General features: G+C 50.9%; 1 protein-coding gene across 3 annotated transcripts in view; it reads right to left on the bottom strand.

Annotated features, from left to right (window-relative positions):
- Megf8 (multiple EGF like domains 8) overlaps positions 1 to 17,281 on the bottom strand; it is a 49,361-nt gene extending 32,080 nt beyond the window's left edge. Inside the window, exons 1-12 of one of the 3 annotated variants that reach the window (XM_087907717.1) lie at positions 16,474 to 17,281; positions 9,938 to 10,101; positions 9,105 to 9,311; positions 8,118 to 8,298; positions 7,944 to 8,032; positions 6,370 to 6,785; positions 5,646 to 5,791; positions 5,364 to 5,486; positions 2,796 to 2,950; positions 2,414 to 2,533; positions 1,705 to 1,849; positions 1,461 to 1,624 (exon numbers count right to left, since the gene is read on the bottom strand). In XM_087907717.1, the coding sequence (XP_087763843.1) occupies positions 1,461 to 1,624; positions 1,705 to 1,849; positions 2,414 to 2,533; positions 2,796 to 2,950; positions 5,364 to 5,486; positions 5,646 to 5,791; positions 6,370 to 6,785; positions 7,944 to 8,032; positions 8,118 to 8,298; positions 9,105 to 9,311; positions 9,938 to 10,101; positions 16,474 to 16,654 (2,091 nt within the window). In that variant the 5' untranslated portion in view covers positions 16,655 to 17,281. Of the gene's footprint in view, positions 1 to 1,460; positions 1,649 to 1,704; positions 1,850 to 2,413; positions 2,534 to 2,795; positions 2,951 to 5,363; positions 5,487 to 5,645; positions 5,792 to 6,369; positions 6,786 to 7,943; positions 8,033 to 8,117; positions 8,299 to 9,104; positions 9,312 to 9,937; positions 10,102 to 10,179; positions 10,286 to 16,473 lie in introns of those variants that run through there. The other 2 variants (XM_087907715.1, XM_087907718.1) reach the window with 2 other exon arrangements.
- Positions 17,282 to 18,015: the final 734 nt, after the last annotated feature.

Consider the following 18,015-nt stretch of genomic DNA (forward strand, 5'->3'; position numbering starts at 1 on the left):
AGAAAATAGTCATCTCCACAAAGCTGTCCTCTCTTAAGAGACAGAAGCAGGCAGCTAGTTGTGAGTTCAAAGCCAACCTGGCCTACCTAGGGAGTTCCAGGCTATCCAGGGCTACATAGTAAGAACCTATCGCAAACAAAAACAACACATAAAAACATGTCCTTTAAACTTGAAAGCTGGACCCTTTGGCATCTTTGTCCTCAGTTCCCTGCTCTCTCACTAGCCCTTCCAAGGGTAGGCCCAGCATTCCTAGTAACAACACAGCAGAACAGAACAACCCAAGTACTCATCACGAGACTATTTATGTAACTCACGGGACCTGGACTTGTAGGACCACACCTATAAACCCATACTTGAGAGACTTAGGCAGAAGAACAGAGGCCAGCCAGGACTACACAGCTAGACCTTCTCCCAAAAGCAATAATTAAATAAACCCATACAAGCATAGCATTTAAATGTAAACAGAATATTATATAACCGTCCAAAATAAGAAGAGTGAGCGGGCACTGTGGCAGAGGCTTGTAACTCCTTTCCTCAGGAGGTGGAGGAAGGCAGATCAGTCTCAGGCACACAGAAAGCCCAAGGCCTACCTAGGCTCCTTAGGAAGGGAAGAGGGGGCACACAGGAACGTGTGCCTTACAGTGCCAGTTATTCAGAAGGCAGCCGGAGGAGGATCACGTGAGCCTAGGCTACCAGGGCCAGCCTGGGCAACATATCAAGACTCTGTCTCAAAAGGAAAACCAACTAACAAAAAAGAGCGGAAGTATTTCCTAAGTTCTGATATGGGAAAGCGTACTTGGATATATTAAGACAAAACAAGCTGAGTCTGGTGGCACGTGTCTTCGATGCCAGCATTCAGGAGACTGAGGCAAGAGCATCACCACGACCTTGTTTGCTGTGGTGGTTAATGACTGTCAACGTGACAGGATTCACCATCTAGGAGACAAATCTCTGAGCATGAAGTGTGAGGAAACGGAGGTGGAAAGACACACTCAAAACATGAGTGATGCCAGTGGAAACAAAACCGGAGAGCGAGCTGAGTTGCAGAATTCGCCTCATCACTTCCCAGCTGCCTCCCATTCTGGTCGCCATGCCTTCTCCACCAGTGTGGAATGAAGTGCTTTGGATTTTTGTTTTGTTTTTGAGACAGAGTGTCACTATATAGTACAGGCTGACTTAGAATTCAAGACTCTTCTCTCTTGCCTTAGATTCTCAAGTGCTGGGATCACAGATATGTGCTACCATATCCAGCTTGAAATCCAAGTGAAGTTACAGCACTTTACTTTGCTACAGTAAAACAGAAAGGGTTACAGAAAGAGTTAACATTTGGCTTGGTGGTTGTATGCATATTTAGCATGCACAAAGCCCTTGGTTCCATCCCCAGTACTGTCCCCCAAAGACTTATTTGAAAAGAAGCAACTCTAGGTTCATAACTGTCAAGTTCATCCCCTGGCCCCCACCTTGTCAGGCTGAGAGGCGTTGGGGGGCTGCTGGAAGGTGAGCAGGTGCAGGCCAGGCAGGAAGCTCTGGGTGACACAGGCCTCCAGGGAAGTAACGAAGACAGGCGCCGGCCCCCACCAGCCCACGGTGCCTGAGATCTGCTCCCCTCGGCAGCGGGCCTGCTCTGAGAGAACGGAAGTGTGGGAGGCTGGAGGGTCAGTGTGAGGGACTCTGAGCCCCTCCCCCACTGCTACTGATACTCACCAGGCCTAGGAAGGCAGCTCTCATTGTGTACACACCAACCTAAGGCCCCGGGTCCCCGGGGAGGAGCTGTGGGGCTACTGAAGGCTAGGCATGCTTGGCAGTCACTTAGGAGACGGCCTAGGCCCAGGCAGCTGGCCGCTGGACACTGTAAGAAAGAGTAAAGTCAATGCATACTGTCCTCTGGAACTCAAGAGAGCTGAGAAGAACTGTGGGTACATGGGCTGGGCTGGAGGGAGAGCCATGTGGCCAACAGGAAACTGAAGCAGGGTTGGTCTATACCAGTGGTTCTCAGCCTGTGTGTCACAACCCCTTTGGGGGCTGAAAGACCCTTTTACAGGGGTCACCTAGACCATCCCTGCATATTAGGTATTTACATTACAATTCCTAACAGTAGCAACACTACAGTTATGAAGAAGCAACTAATATAACTTTATAGCTGGGGTCACCACAGCATGAGGAACTGTATTCAAGGGCCACAGCATTAGGGAGGCTGAGAACCATGGCTCTACAGGAAACCAAGAACAAGGGCTCAGGTATCCAGGACCAGGTTCCTAAGGTCAAAGGGGCTCAGGGTTTAGGAGAGGTAAAGGCTCTGGATGGGTGAGGCAGGAAGCAGGAATGAGGACCTTAGAAGGCTGACCATTTAGGCAGGGAGAGTTAAAGGCAGGCCTCTGCGATAGTGGACAGAGGGCCCAGGGCAGTTACTCACTGCTCCTGAGGAGGTCCCAGGAGGAGGGGCTGCTTGGCAAGCCCCCTGACACCAGCTACATTCCGGGTCTCGGGAGCAGACACTGTGGTCTGTGTACATGGAACAATAGTCCAAGTGGTACTGCAGAGACATGGGACACAGGAAACAACACTGCTCTCAAAGACCTGGAGCTGTCTGCCAACTTTACCCCTGTGATTGCCCCAGGTAATCCCTATCATTCAGTGCCTTAAGGACCCCAGCCCATTCTCCCTGAGCCCTGGGAAAGAAAATCTATACTACAGGACACCCTGTTCTTCCCACTGCTCTCCACTTCACCCCTCATCTGTAGAGACCATGCCACCTCCTCCCACAGCCACCCTCTCCCTGTCAGCCCAGCGCTCACATCCAGAGCAGGTGCCTGAAACACGAAGGGGGGCACCTTGTAAGCCATCAAGTCCCCACGAGGCCGGCCACTATATCCCCCAGCCACCAGCAGGACACTGCCACCAAGCACAGCTGCCACATGTGAGTAACGGCCACTAGGAGGTGCTGCTCGGCCTAGAATACAGTCACAAGATAAGACCTTCCCCAGCTTCTGCCTTCCTGATTCTCACTCTTCCAACAGTCTAACCAGATTATTACTGTTTTAGTTCCTACCTAGCAAGGAAACCCTCCCGGCCTGCCTGGCTCAGCATTGGCTTATACTCTCCCTTCTCTCGGAAGCCCAATGCCCCTATGCAAATTGTCTCAAATAAAGCATGATCTTTGCGACAGACAAGGACTCAAATCACAAATGAGTTGTACAGCTTTAGTCAGGAGCCCCAACCTTGCCAAGTCCTGGTTTCTTTCCCCATAAAAAGAACCACCCCTACCCTTGTGGAAGCTCGGAGGACAGAATGGGGAGCCCCAGAAGGCTGCTGAGGTCTCATCGCTCAGGCCATCCAGCAGCATCAGGCTCCCCTCTGGTGACTTCCTCAACGTTCTGGGGAAAACCATTCTTTCCCATCCCCAGTCCAAGAGACCTGTACAGAGCTGTTCTGCATCTCCTGGATGTGGGCCTTAGTTCAAATCTGCCAGTCAGATCTCAAAATAAGGATTTTCCTGCAATTACTAGGAAAGGAGTCTCCTCCTTCTGGGCATTTTAGTTTTATTTTGCTTTGGTTTCTGAGTTGTTTCTATTTTTCTCTGTCTGTCTTTCTGTCTGTCTGAGACAGGATCTTTCTGAGCAGTCCTGGAACTTGCTCTGTAGACCAGACTGGCCTTGAACTCAGAGATCCACCTGTCTCTGCCTCCTAAGTGCTGGGATTAAAGGCATTAAAAGGCATGTGCCACTACACTGGGCTTTTTTTTTTAAGATTTATTTAATTTTATGTGCATTATTGGTGTTTTGCCTGAATGTATGTCTGTGTGAGGATGTCAGGTCCCCTGGAACTGGAGTTACAGACAGTTTTGAGCTGTCATGTGGGTACTAGAAATTGAACCACGGTCCTCTGAAGAGTAGCCAATGCTCTTAACGTCTGAGCCACCTCTCTAGCCCCCCCCCCCCCCCGCTTTTTGAGACAGGGTCTCCATCTATAGCCCCGGGCTAGTTTCAAATCCAGCCTCCTGAATGATGAGATTACAGACCCCTCTGAGAATGTGAAGCAAGTAGATACAATAAAACAGCTATTGGAGACACCTACAAAAGGCAAGCAAGAGGCCACTGAGATTGTTCATCTCATAAAAGAGCCTGCCACCAAGTTGGGCCACCTGAGTTCAATGTCTGGGACCCACATGGTAGAAGGAGAGAACAGAGTCCTGCAGGCTGTCAGGGCCTCCACACATGTACTCTGGTTTGAGCACACACACAAACACACACAAACAAACAAAAAGACAAAACAAGTAGGAAGAGAAGGGACCCCGGCTGAGAACCAGAGAGAGAAATGGTCAAGGCCATCTATCACCGAGCACCCAGATCCAGCCCAGCCTGATGCTTTCACCAAAATGAACCAAGAAATGAACCTTTTCTGCTTTTAAAAAGTGAACTGAGGTGATGCACACCTTTAGTCCCAGCACTTGGGAAGCAGACACAGGCGGATCTCTGTGAGTTCAAGACCAGTCTGGTCTACAGAGCAAGTTCTAGGACAGGACAAGTTACACAAAGAAACTGTCCCCAAAAAACAAAAACAAAAACAAAAAAAAACCAAACAAACAAAAAAAGGAACCCTGGAGACGTGTTGACCTCTCCACTGTGTGAGTCACGCTTCACACATCAGTTCAGTTTCCTTTCACAGCAAGCCAGTCACACAACCATATCAGAACCCCATTCCTTCGTCGACAATAAGGCGCAGGCATCAAGGCGTGCTTTTGCCTGTTTGAAGTGTTTGAAGTCAGTCATTGCGGCTCTGCCTCTTGCCCGCTACGACTATGAAGTCACTGCTCCTTAGGAAGCAACTTAGGGCGCTACAAAATGGCAAACTCCCAACTAGACCCTAGGTTCTGGAGCTGGAAAGATGGCTCAGCTGGTAAAGTGCTTGCCTCAAAAGCATTAGGACTGGAGTTCAATACCCAGAACTGTCACAAAAATACCAGGCATGGCAGAACACCTATAATGCCAGCACTGCGGACGTGGAGCCAGAAGAAAGCCTAGGGCTCACTGGCCAGCCAGACTAGCCTAGCTGGTGAGCTCCAGGCCAAGGAGAGACCCTGACTCAGGTGGACTATTCCTGAGGACGATACCTAAGGTTGTCCTCTGGCCTCCACATGTGCACACTGCACATACACACATATCCACACATTTAAAAATAAAAAATAGAATCAAAGTTAAGAGCCCCTGCATCTGCTTCCTGGTCACTCCCCACCCCCATCCTAGACCATGCTTTTCTCCAGAGGCCATTCCAGTAAGATGCCTCACCCACTAAGGTAATGACTGAGGCAGCTCCTGCTAAAATTCAGAGACCTTCAAAAGCCTTCAGGTAGAGGAATGACTTACCCTCAGGGGTGCCTGGTGGGGCAAGCTCAGCCCCCGACACCCACTGGTGGCAACCAAGGTGATAAAAGAAGATGCCATCTTCATAACACTTTTCCTCCTGGTAATGGGTGTGCACATTGCCCCCTGGGAAAGGAGGAAAGGGCACAGCTTGCAAGCCTTGCGGGAGGGAGGACACCCAGGCGAAGGTGGGCTCAGGGAAGCCTTGGGGGAGGGAAGGACATTCAGGCTGAGTCTGGGCTCAGGGTGACAGGTAAGCAGATGTGATCAGGGAAATCGCCTTACCGTAGACCACCATGTAGTTTCCCAGAACACTGGCTGTGTGGAAAGCTCTCTCCCGTGGACCCTGGAGCCCATCCCGGCCCTTCAGCGTGGTCCACACACGACGATCCACATGGAAGAGCTCAGTGGAATTCACCCGCACAGAAAACCTACAGGGAAGAGATAAGCCAGGGCTCAGGGGAGGAAGGGCTTCCTTTCCTCCTCTGGCTTCACTCTCCCAGGACAGAGACGACCACGACCCTATCCTATCCTAAGCAGATATTCACTATGGGCAGGACCCAGGTCTGAGCAGGGTCTGGTACCTTCATAATCTGGCAAGAGCTGGACAACGGGCGAATGAGTGGGAGTGTGTGGGGAGCGACGGACAGAGCCTGAGTTAGTGGACAGAGCGTATAGTGAACAAATGAATGGAGAAAGAAGGAAGGGTCGAAGCCGGGCGGCGGTGGTGCACCCCTTTAATCCCAGTACTCAGGAGGCAGAGGTAGGAGGATCTCTGAGTTTGAGGCCAGCCTGGTCTACAGAGCGAGTTCCAGGACAGGCTCCAAAGTTACAGAGAAACCCTGTCTCGAAAAACCAAAAAAGGAGGAGGGGGGAGGAGGGAGAGGAAGAAGAGGAGGAGGATGTGATGGCATGGGCACAGAAGTCTGTCACTGAGCAAAGATTAAGGTCACCAGGGTGTTTGGCTGGTATGGTCCTGAAGGACAGAAGTACAGAACAGGTTACTCACCGGGCAGTGGAAGGCCGGTGTCCACCATGAACCAGCAGGGTACGGGAAGAGGCATGGAATACCATAGAGTGGCCAGTGGCAGCAGGGGGCCGCCCACCTGCCGGGATCACCTGCTCCCAGTAGCCCCTGCTGGTGTGGTCCAGGCGGAAACGGAAGAGGCCAGAAGAGAAGAGGTCATGCTGAGTGCGGCCACCGGACACATACAGCCAGATGTCATCCACCAGAGCAGCTGCATGGCCAGCCAGGCCTGGGGGCCCAGAGGGACTGGAACCAGGTGGAGCCAGAAGCTCCCAGTGGCCTCCACCCAAGGGGCTGAAGGCCCACACATCATTGGTGAGCAAGCCATTGGCCAGCTCACCACCCATCAGCACCAGGAAGCCAGCCCAGGCCACAGCTACATGGGAGTGCCGGGCAGCCTGTAGGGAAGAGACAAGGAGACAGGGATGGAGACATGTAGAAAGGGCCAGAGCAGAGAGACAGAAAGACAGACACACAGAGAGGGACTAGGAGATGAGCCAAGTACGGCAATGACAGAGGCAAAAGGATCAGTTCAAGGCCCGCCTGGGCCACACAGTGAATTTGAGACCAGACTAGGCTACATGAGACTCTGCTTCAAGCAGACAAATAAGCCAAACAAAAAAAGAAGAAGGAAATAAAGAATAAGCAAACAGAAAGTCAGGCCTGGTGGCGTGCACTTCTAATCTCAATACTTCTGAGGCTGAGGCAGGAAGACTGCCATGAATTCAAGGCCAGCCTGGGCGACAGACTGGGAGCCACATCAGCCTAAATCCTTAACTCAAAATAAAAGAAAAAAGGAGTCAGGAGGTGGTGGCACACGCCTTTAATCCCAGTACTCGGGAGGCAGAGATAGGTGGATCTCTGAGTTCAAAGTCAGCCTGGTCTACAGAGCGAATTCCAGGACAGCCAGGGCTATTACATAGAGAAACCCTATCTCAAAAAAAAAGCAAAAAAAGAAAGAAAAGAAAAGAAAGGAGGAAAGAAGGAGGGAAGGAGGGAGGGAGGAAGGCAAACAGGCAGGCAGGCACACAGACATGAGACACGAGAATAAAAACAGAGATGGTGACAGAGAAGCACTGTGAGAGAGTGAGGAGGCAGGGAGACAGAAATAGAAGTGAGCAACAGTGAGAAACAACCCCAGAGGAATGGAGACCAAGAGAGAACAGGATACCAAGAAATCAGCCAGAGGAAAAAAGGCAGATTGATAGAGACACACACACTGGATTTGGTAGTACATATCAACAATCCCAGTATGAGAAGAAGGAAAATCAGGGGTTCAAGGCCACCCTGGGCTGTCCAAGACCCTGTTTCAAAAAAACAGAAGGAAGGGAAGTAGGCCGGCTGGCTGAGGGAAGGGGAAAGAGAAGAGGGGGCAAATGCGGAGAGGGAAGGGGAATAATAGCATATAGAAAGAAGGGGGAAGGGGCAAGAAATGGAATATCCGAGTGAGCAAAAACAGAAACAAGGAGAAGCAGGTCACTAGATGCACTGCTGGTAGCAGGGTGAAGGGATCATGGGTGGGCAGGTCCCCAGTTGGGGCAGAGGAGGGTTCATACCGGAGCAGGACTCAGGTCCCAGGACTCCCAGGTGTTTGTGGAGAAGTTGTACAGGACAAGGTCACCCAGGGCCTTGTTAAGATCCTGGCCTGTAAATGAGTGAGTGCAGTCAATCCCGGGCACAGGCTGACAGCCTCCAGACCCTTCAAACACACCCATTCCCCAGCTGCTCACCTCCAAAGACAGCCAGCAGCCCAGGTGGGGACAGGAAGGCACCGGCTGCCCCAATTCGCGCAGAGAAGGCAGGGTCCCCAGCACTCACATTGTGCCACCAGCCAGCCCCCTGGTTCTCCCACAAGTGCAGGTCACAGGCTCGTCCAAGGAATCCAGGCTCACAGCGGCATGGTCCCAGGGTCTGGGATGAAGGGGACAAAAAGGTAAAGAGAAAGAGACCGAGGTATGGGCCAAGGGACATACAGAAAAAAAACAGATTCAAGACAGCAATGTAGGAAGGGAGACAGAAAAGGAAAGAATGTTCAAAGAAACATTCAGAAAGAAGGGGACAAGCAAGGAGACAAAGGAAAGGAACAGGCGACACAAAGGTGAATCTCAAGGAAGACAAGGTGGGGCAGAGCAGACAGACCAACAAAAAATGCAAGGACAGACAGAAGAGGACATGCTAGCGAGGACTGGGCTGGCTGAGCTCAGATCTCAGAGGTTGAGGAAAGGAGGGTTCTAAACACAATACAGTTCTCAAGTTGGGGGTGTAGAGCTGAGGCGTAAGGTTAGGGGTGAAATGAAAGGAATTTTGACAGGGAGCCAGGTGTGGTGGCACATGCTAGTAACCCCAGAACTCAGAAGGCTGAGGGAGGAGGATCTCAAGTTTGAAGGCAGCCCGATTACCAAATGAGATGCTGTCTCAAAAACAATCAAACAAAAATCATGGCAGGGACCCAAAGTCAAACAGAGGGTGGAGGCATTATTACTCCTAGGTGAAGGTTGGCTGGAGATGAGTGCGGAGCCAGAACTGGGGTCTTGAAGGGAGAGGACAAGTGGAGGTGGGGTGGGGTTGAAGTCACAAGTCAGGGAAAGACCTGGAAGGAAAGGAGACTGGCTCCCAGAGCAGTGAGGAGGGGCGTGTCATGATGGAACAAGGCCCCAGATGTGGCAAGTATGGTCACAGATCAGGATCCCAGGGAGTTTCAGTGGGGGACAGCTCACCGAGGCACAGGTGCCATGGCTACCACAGTAGGCTGAGCATTCCTGCAGGCCACAGTCCGGACCTCCCCAGCCCGGCTCACAGACACACACTCCTGGTGACTTGCACTGTCCATGGTTCCGGCAACCCCCAGGACACAGAGAGAAACGGAAGGAGGCGTTGAAACCCAGCAGGTTGTAGTTGGCATCGCTGAAAAGGTGGAGCAACATCTACAAGACAAAAGGACTGGGTACAACGGGTAGACTGCACCCAGACAGTGGACCCCCCTCAGGAACCCACTGCCTTTCTTTGTCTGTCTCCTTTTGTTGTTTTTGAAAAACAATCTCATCTAGCCCAGGCTGGCTTTGCGCCCATTATGTAGATGAAAATGACCTCCTATTTCTGATCCTCCTGTCGCTGCTTCCCCAGTACTGGCATTACAAGTGTGCGCAATCACACTCATTTTATAGGGTGCTGGGGATCAAACCTAGGGCTTTGTGAATGCTAAGCAAACACTCTACCAACTGAGCCGCATCCCCAGCCCAGCCCTATGTTCTGTGTGTACGTGGAGGTCTTTGTTTGGTTACTGTAGCTGCTTTGGGACAGGGTTTCACTATGGAACCCAGGTTGGTCTAAAATTCTCAGCAATCCTTCTGCCTCAGCCTCGTAAGCACATAGATCACAGGAACGCACCACCAACCCCAGTGCATTCTGTCTTTTTCCACCTCCCACTGTGTCTTCTCTGATATCCTCTGACTGGCTTTTATTGTCCCTTCTGGTCTTTTCCAAGTCTTCCTAGGTGTGTGCTCCTCCTCTCCCTCATGTTCCCAAGAGATCCTGTATTCCCACCACTAACCTTGCCTGAGGAAGCCTCAATGGGTGGGGGCCGGGTGCTCCCACTCAGACTAGCAAGCAGTGGGCCTTGGGGTGAGTCACCATCATACACAAACAGGTAGTCATAAGTACACTCCGTGTCCAGGAAAAGGAAGTCCAGCAGGATTCGGTGCTGAGGGCTCGGGGCTGAGAAGTAAGCACAGGGAGACAAGTTCCAACACGCACTGCGAGGACCTGTGCAGCCACCCACTGACCCCAGCACACCTTATTCTGGGCAGCGATATGAGGGTCCCAGAGAGCTCCTGTCTCACACGGAGCTGTCTCTCCTGAGACAGAGGCCAGGAGTTCAGAGGAAGGGCAGCCTCGGCTCTGCTTTTGGGATGAACGGCCATCATCAATTAACTTGAAGAAACTCACAAAGCCCTTCTCATCCACAACACAGTGTTCCTGACACCAGTCGAGGCCCTAGGCAGGCTGTGTTAGGAGAATCCTGCCCCCCACCAGCACAAAAAACTCACCTCAGAGTACCCCAGGGCCCCTGCCACACCTGCACAGACTCTGCCTCTGCTTACTTTGATGCTAACTGCACTCAAGAAAACTAGCCAGCCAGTCATCAAATCTGGGCTTTGCTCCTCAACAGCTTCTAGTCGTGTGCCCTTGGGCAAGTTGCTGCCCTCGAGGACTGTTTTCTCACAAGTAACATACAGAGCTGCTAATACTGTGGTAGAGCCAAGGTCTCTCTCTTTTCTAAAAATAATAATAATAATAATAAAAACAATTTATTTTCTTTACTATGTATACAGTGTTCTGCCTCCACACCAAATCTCACTGTAGTTTCAATCCACCATATGGCTGCAGGAATTGAACTCAGGACCTCCAGAAGAACAACCAGTGCTCTTAACCTCTGAGCCACCTCTCCAGTCATGTTTTTTATTTGTCTATTTTCCTCTGTGTAGCCCTGGCTGTTCTGGAACTCGCTCTATAGACCAGGCTGGCCTTGAACTCAGAGACCCACCTGCCTCCCGAGTGCTGAGATTAAAGGCGTGTGCCATCACTGCCTGGCACGTTTGTTTATGAAACAGGGTCTCACTGTGCAGCCCTGGAGGTCACTTTGTAGACCAACCTGACCTTAAACTCAGAGATCTGCCTGCCTTTGCCTCCTGAGTGCTGGGTTTAAAGGTGTGCGCCACCACCACCCGGTAAGATCTTTAGGCCTCCTTTGGGGATGTAGCTCAGAGGTAGAATACTGTCCAGCATATCAGAGGCCCCAGGTTTCAACCCCTGTACTGAAAAACAAGGAAACTTTTTATTCCCTCCTAGAGACAACATTTCCTGTATCCTACCTAGGCTGACTTCAAACTCCTGCCTCAGTCTCCAGGATGCTGGGATTACAGATGTGTGCCATCACACCCAACTCTCTCTCTTTCTCTCTCTCAGATGTGTGCCATCACACCTCTCTCTCTCTCTCTCTCTCTCTCACTCTCTTTCATGCTTCCTGAATGTAAAGGTGAATGCTGGCTTGAGCTTATACAGGTATTGTTAAGATAGATATAGATACAGATATATATCTTATGTGTGTATGTATATGAATATATGTATAAAAAGCTGGGCCGTCGTGGCTCATGACTCTAATCCCAGCACTCAGAAGCAGAGGCAGGCAGATTTCTGAGTTTGAGGCCAGCCTGGTCTACAGAGCAAGTTCCTGAATAGCCAAAGATGCACAGGCAAACCCTGTTTTGGGAACACACACACACACACACACACACACACTTATGTGAGCCCTTAATTCCCTGCCCTTGTACCTGGGAAGGGCCTCAGTGACTTGCCTGACCAATAGAAAGCAGAAGTGATCATCTAGGGCTCCTGAAACTGAGAAGCCTTCCACAATTCACAGTTCACCTTGGCATCCTAGACAGCTGGCTCCCTCTCCGAACACAGCTGTTATTCATGAAAAGCCAGAGCAATGAGGAAAAGTCACTGTGTGTTCCAGCTGATAGCCAACATCAAAGGGCAATTCTGAAAGGGGCCTCTTTGGAAGTCCGACAAAGTGGGAATACTAATGGCCACAGGTGAGCCAAGGAGTCGCTCCGCTGGGGAACTTGCCTAACAGCCCCCAGGAAGGGGCTGAGACGTGGTTCAGTTGTAAAACGAGGGTGCCTGTCACGCACAGGAGGTTCCAGGGCAGGAGACTTTCTAGAACAAACAGTGTTAGTAAAGGCCAAGAAGCCAGAAAGCATCGGACTCCTCAGAATAGCTAAAGTTGGGGAGCTAGATGAGCCGCAGGGTGTGCGCAAAGCTCCAGGCTCCCAATCACGTGCACCCAGGCTTAGCTGCCCACACCTGCAGCCCCAGTACTCGGGGGTGGGGGGTGGGAATCTCAAGTTTAAGGTCATCTGTGGCTAGATTCCGGCACTCTGGAGTCTGAGGTAAGAGGATCGTGGGTTCCAGGCCCGCAGAGCTACATGACCATCTGAAAACCAACACAGACCTGGGGGGATGGGAGTGCTCTCTCTTCTCAGGCCCGCTCTACCTCTTAACTACCTAGCCCACCTCAGTTTTAGGGGTCTTATGAGCCTTAGCTCCCTTGCCTATGAAATGGGAAAAATTCTCCGAACAGACTAAAGCTGGTGGGAATTCTCAACAAGATGACTACAGTTTACCAGCCCAGGCTGGGATGTTCAGTAATGAGCCTTGCCTGGCCACTGGCCACGGCCCCGTCACTGTCCTCCCACTTGCAGCCTGAGGTCTTGCCCTAACATCGTCTCTAATAGTTCTTCCCAACTTGACCCCTGGCCCTGGCCCTCCTCTTCTCGAAAGGCTTTCACAGCTGCTGAGCCAGGAGAAAAGCCAGCTCCTTGACCTGGCATTTGGAACTTGACCTCCTATCTCTCAGACTGCCACCAGAGCGGTCAGGTGTGGTGAACCAGGTCTGGAATCCCAGCTTCATGGGGAACCCGGCCTCTGCACAATCTGCTGCTCAATGTTTGGAGGCCTCCTCTAGGAAGCCAGCCATGATGGTTCAGGGCTGGGTTAGGAACTTGTCTTTGGGATTCTCACACACCAAGATAACTGTCAAGTGTCGGGACTATCTGTGTCTAGGGCTACTCCCCCACAGTCTAGGAGGAATGTGGGACAGAACCAGGACCTGGGCCTAATTTCTTCCCAAAGACTGCCTTGGCACAAGGCCTGGCACTGAGCAAGGACTAAGCAGTTGCTGGATGAGAGACTGAAAAGACACATGGTGACACACATGATTACATCACTGGTTAGACAGGAGTGGAAGGACTGTGCTCAAGGCCATCTAGGGCAACACAGCAAGAGCTTGCCTCAGAAGCAGAAATAGAAAAAAAATAACAAAAAACCCACGAATCATACAGACTAAACAGGTTGTATATATGTATTGAGCAATATACATTTATATACATATATGTGTATAACAACAATTAATATTTACAAGAGGGCCATGATTTTTTTAAGCATATATTTATTTATTGTGTACATAGTGTTCTGCCTGCATGTATGCCTGCATGCCAGAAGAAGGCACCAGATCTCATTACAGATGGTTATGAGCCACCATGTGGTTTGCTGGAAATTGAACTCAGGAACTCTGAAAGAACAATCAGTGTTCTTAACTTCTGAGCCATCTCTCCAGCCCCAAGGGCTGTGAATTTGAAAGAGAACAAGGAAGGGTATAAGGGAGTTTGGAGGGAAAGAAAGGTAACAGGGAAACGTAATTGTAATATCAAAAAATAAAAGTCTGGACTAGAGAGATGTCTCATCAGCTTAGAATGCAACAAGTTCGATTCCTGGCACCAACATGGCAGCTCACAACTATCAGCTTCAGAGATCTGACACCCTCTGTTGACTTTAGGCACCAGGCACACACACACCATACATACATACACTCAGGTGAAACACTCAAAAAAGAATAAAATAAACTAAAAAAACAAGCAGCAACAAACACTACTACAAAGCCAGGTGTAGTGAGGGGTCCCTATAACCCCAATATTTGGAAAACAAAATTAGGGTCATCATTGGCATGTGCCAGAGCATCCCGAGCTACGTGAGACCCTGTCTCAAAAAACAAAAGACCAAGTCGGGCGGTGGTGGCACAGACCTTTAAACCCAGCACTCAGAAGGCAAAGGCAAGAGGATCTCTGTGAGTTCAAGGCCAGCCTGGTCTACAGAGTGAGTTTCAGGACAGCCAGGGCTACACCATTCTCTCTGGCTTTGATACCACATATAGATTCCTGACCAGAGCCTGGGGATATAACATACACATCCCTACCACGGTCTGGAGATTGCACAAGAACTATTCAGCAGAACCAAGAATCTAAATCTCCCAGAATCTCACCAGCCTTCACCAAACAACCCATTCCATCTGGGACCCAAATCAAGTGCATCTTTGTCAAGAGCCAGTTACTTGGAGGCTGGCTCACCATCTGCCTCCCTCCCAAAGATCAAGGTCTCTGGTTTCAACCCTACTCCATCCCCAGAAAGAAATCTGACCCCAAGCCCCGCCTCCTGCCCTGCCCTTAGTGGAAGCCCGGAGCTCTTACTCCAGAGGATGCTGGGAAGTCTAGGACCAGACAAAAAACAAGCATGGTATAAGAAGTGAATATGCCAGACATGGCACACACTCCTACAATCCCAACACTAGGGAGGCTGACGTAGGAGAAATTTTAGTTCACGGCCAAGCTGGGCTACAAACAATAAGCAACCAGACCACTTAGACTTCTGAGGTTATATTTGAAACAGGGTCTACTATATAGCCCAGGCTAGCCTCTAACCTGGATCTCCTGGCCTCAGTCTCTCAAGTACTCAGATGACAAGCTTGCACCAACATTTTTACCTAAGATGCTGGTTCTCAGCGGTGAGAGATGCCTCCCACACCCACATTCAACCAGTTGGCTCCCATCTCCCTGGGGAAAACCCACAAACATCTCCCAGCAGGGTTCACACCTCGACCCCTTCAGCCTCTGCCCCACTTTGGAACTCACTGTTTCCACATCCCAAGTCTCTAGTTTGTCACCCTCCACCCAGGCTCTGGCTGACAAAAATGCCTGCTCTAAACCATTTAGTAGACAGCCCTCTGGTACCCGCAAGGACCTGCTCTGGTTCCTTCTTACCTCCCAGTCTACTATGCTAGACAAACGTAGACAGAGATCCTAAGACATACCTCCCTCGTGTCCTGATAGAGGCTGGTCACTTTCATACCCCAGTAGATGCCTATACGTGCCTCAGCGGCTGTTTCTGTGTACCTTCCAGCAGAACTCCCATTTCCCCCTTCACCTTAGACCTGAACACAGTCTCACTGTGCACACTAGGTCCTGATAGCAATGCCCATCCCACCATACAAAACTCCAGACAGGTCTGAGCTATAAAGTGAGAGAGCCTGCCAAAAACAAAACGAAACCCTCAAAGCTGAGGAGATGTCTCTGAGGATAGAGACCAAAGTTCAGCTCCTTAGACTCGACATAAAACCTGATGCAATGGTGCATGGCTGCAGTGCCGGCATACTTACATTAAGAGGGTGAGCAGAAATGAGAGAACGCCCAGAAGAGCCAGGCAGGCAATCATAAACAAGAAATCCTGCCTCAGCTGGGCATTAGTGGTGCACACCTTTAATCCCAGCACTTGAGAAGCAGAAGCAGGCAGATCTCTATGAGTTCAAGGCCAGCCTACAGAGCGACAGTTACAAGACAGGCTCCAAAGCTACACAGAGAAACTCTGTCTCAAAATAAAAAATAAATAAAAAAGAAAGAAAGAAATTCTAGCCGGGCAGTGGTGGCCCATGCCTTTAATCCCAGCATTTAGGAGGACCCACGTTTAATCTGGGCTGCGCGTTCTGTGAGCCTACATAGAGGACAGAGAGGAGCAAGCTTGCCCTCTGCCTGATTGCTCTCGCTCTCACTACCAAGTCCTTCACTGCATTAGAACCGATTTCTTCAGGACTCTGGTGTCTACTGAAGACCAGCTAAGACATCCAGCCTTGTGGACTGAGTAACTACTGTATTCTTGGACCTTCCGTTGGTAGAGAGCTATTGTTGGGCTAGCTGGACCACAGCCTGTAAGCCAATCTAATAAATCTCGTTTCCATATAGATTCACTTTGTAAGTTCTTCTCTAGAGAACCCTGACTATACCACTAAACCAGACATCCAGCACGTTAATTACCTGGCTCTTTTCATTTTAACTTAGAGAGGTAAGTACTAACATTATGCCTGTTTGAAGTTAAGGAAACTGAGCCTTCGAAACTAATCTATCCAAAGTCACAAAACTCGTATGAAATAGAGACTAGATCCTAAGGCCTTAGTGTCCAAGTTTTTCAAATGAGGAAAAATACCCCTCTCTAATACTCCTGGTTGTACTGTCAGTCTGACTCTTCGCATATTCCGTCCTATCAGAGTTAGGGCCCAGATTGGCTGCAACCCTGTGTGTTCAACATTTTACAGCAAAAGTCCCGGAACAGAGCCGGGCTCTAGGAATGTTCTGAGTGAATGAACGCATAAATGAATGAACCAGAGAACAAGTGAGTGACCCACGCGACCCCACTCACCCTCGATAAGCCACTCGCAGTTGCCATTTACGCTGTAGTTGCCCGCACCATCCGTCACGAAGCCTGGTGCCTCCCGTAGCACCTGTCGCTGCCCCTTGCAGTCACCCGCCAGGACCCTGAGGGATAGCGGCTCGAGCACTGCCAAGGCCAGTGCCAGGGCCAGAGCTCGGCCCAAGGCCATCGCTGCCTCCCGCCCGGACCCTAAGAAACGGGAGGGCCGTGAAGACCTAGAGAGGGCCCTCTACGGGAGTGAGGCCCTGAGGATGCAACCTTTATAGCATGTGTAGCATGGCCTTGTAGTCCAGTGGTGTACCAGCGACGCAGTCCGGGCCAAGGAAAGAGCCGCTGTGGATGGGCTCTTGAAGCCGAGGGGCGGGCCCTATAGACCCATGGAAAGCCCTGGACACCGAGTCGTTGTGGATAGGGCCGACCCCTAGGGACCGTAGGGGTCCCCTATAGACACGAGCCCCCATAGGGGGGTCGACCCCATAAACGGTGTCCAACAATTAGACTCAGGCTACTGCAAGGCCAAAACAGACCGTAAAGGCAGTCCACAGGGGCGAAGTGCTCTACAGTGCAGCAGGGTCCTCCATAACGGGTGCGGGCCGGGACTCCCGGGGCGACCCCTCCAGGCGGGGGCGGGGCGCGAGCCGGTGCCAGGGGCGGAGCCTGCCTTCAGGGTCCCGGCCCGGATCCTTTGGGTTTACTCTTCTGCTTACCGACCCGCGCCTCCCTCCGGAGCCGGATGGGCTAGATCAGAGAGGCCTGGGGACTCTCGGGCCAGAGCGACCTGGGGCGGGGGGGGGGGGGAACCCGAAGGAGAGGACGAGGGGGCGGGAGCCGCGCAGCCTCTGCGAGGACGCCAAGCTAGGAGGAGGCGAGAGGATGCAGAGTGGCGGGTCAGAGCGGCCCTGGGAGGACCACGGAACGCCTAGTCCCACCCCTTCTCTGAGGAAGACTTCCGGAAATTTTCCCTCCCATCTGGTCCCAGCCGCTTGGCTTGCGCAGCGGTGAACGGGAATTCGGCGCAGAGAAAATTACGCATGCGTATTGCTGAGAGTGTGACCCCAAATGCGTTAAAAGAAAATGCATTGCCAGCCAGCGGTTGAGCAAACCTTGTGCCACTGGAGGGCGCCTCTATCTCTGATGTAAAAGTGAAGGCTAAAAAATAAAGGAGCGGTAGAAAGCTGTGCTAGATGGTTATTTTCTGTGTTCCAGATTCAGGATCAACATAAATATCAGGTTATGCAGGCTCGGGCCTCCAGACTCAAAATGCTATTTAATAAATACACTGAGACCCCTGGAGCTTAAAATGTTTCTAAGCATCATTAAGACAGAAAAGAAGCTGGAGAAATGACTTAGCAGTTTACAGCACTTGTTGCTCTTGCAGAGGATCTGGGTTCCATTCCCAGCACCTTCATAGCGGTTCACAACTATCTACTAGGGCATCCAACGACTTCTGGCCTTTTCCTGAACGAGGTACGCACATAGTACACTGACATACATGCAGGGAAAACACTCATAAATAAACCTTTTATAAAA

The sequence above is a fragment of the Myodes glareolus genome, chromosome 1 (assembly GCF_982192425.1).
Source record: "Myodes glareolus chromosome 1, mMyoGla1.1, whole genome shotgun sequence".
NCBI lineage: Eukaryota > Metazoa > Chordata > Mammalia > Rodentia > Cricetidae > Myodes > Myodes glareolus.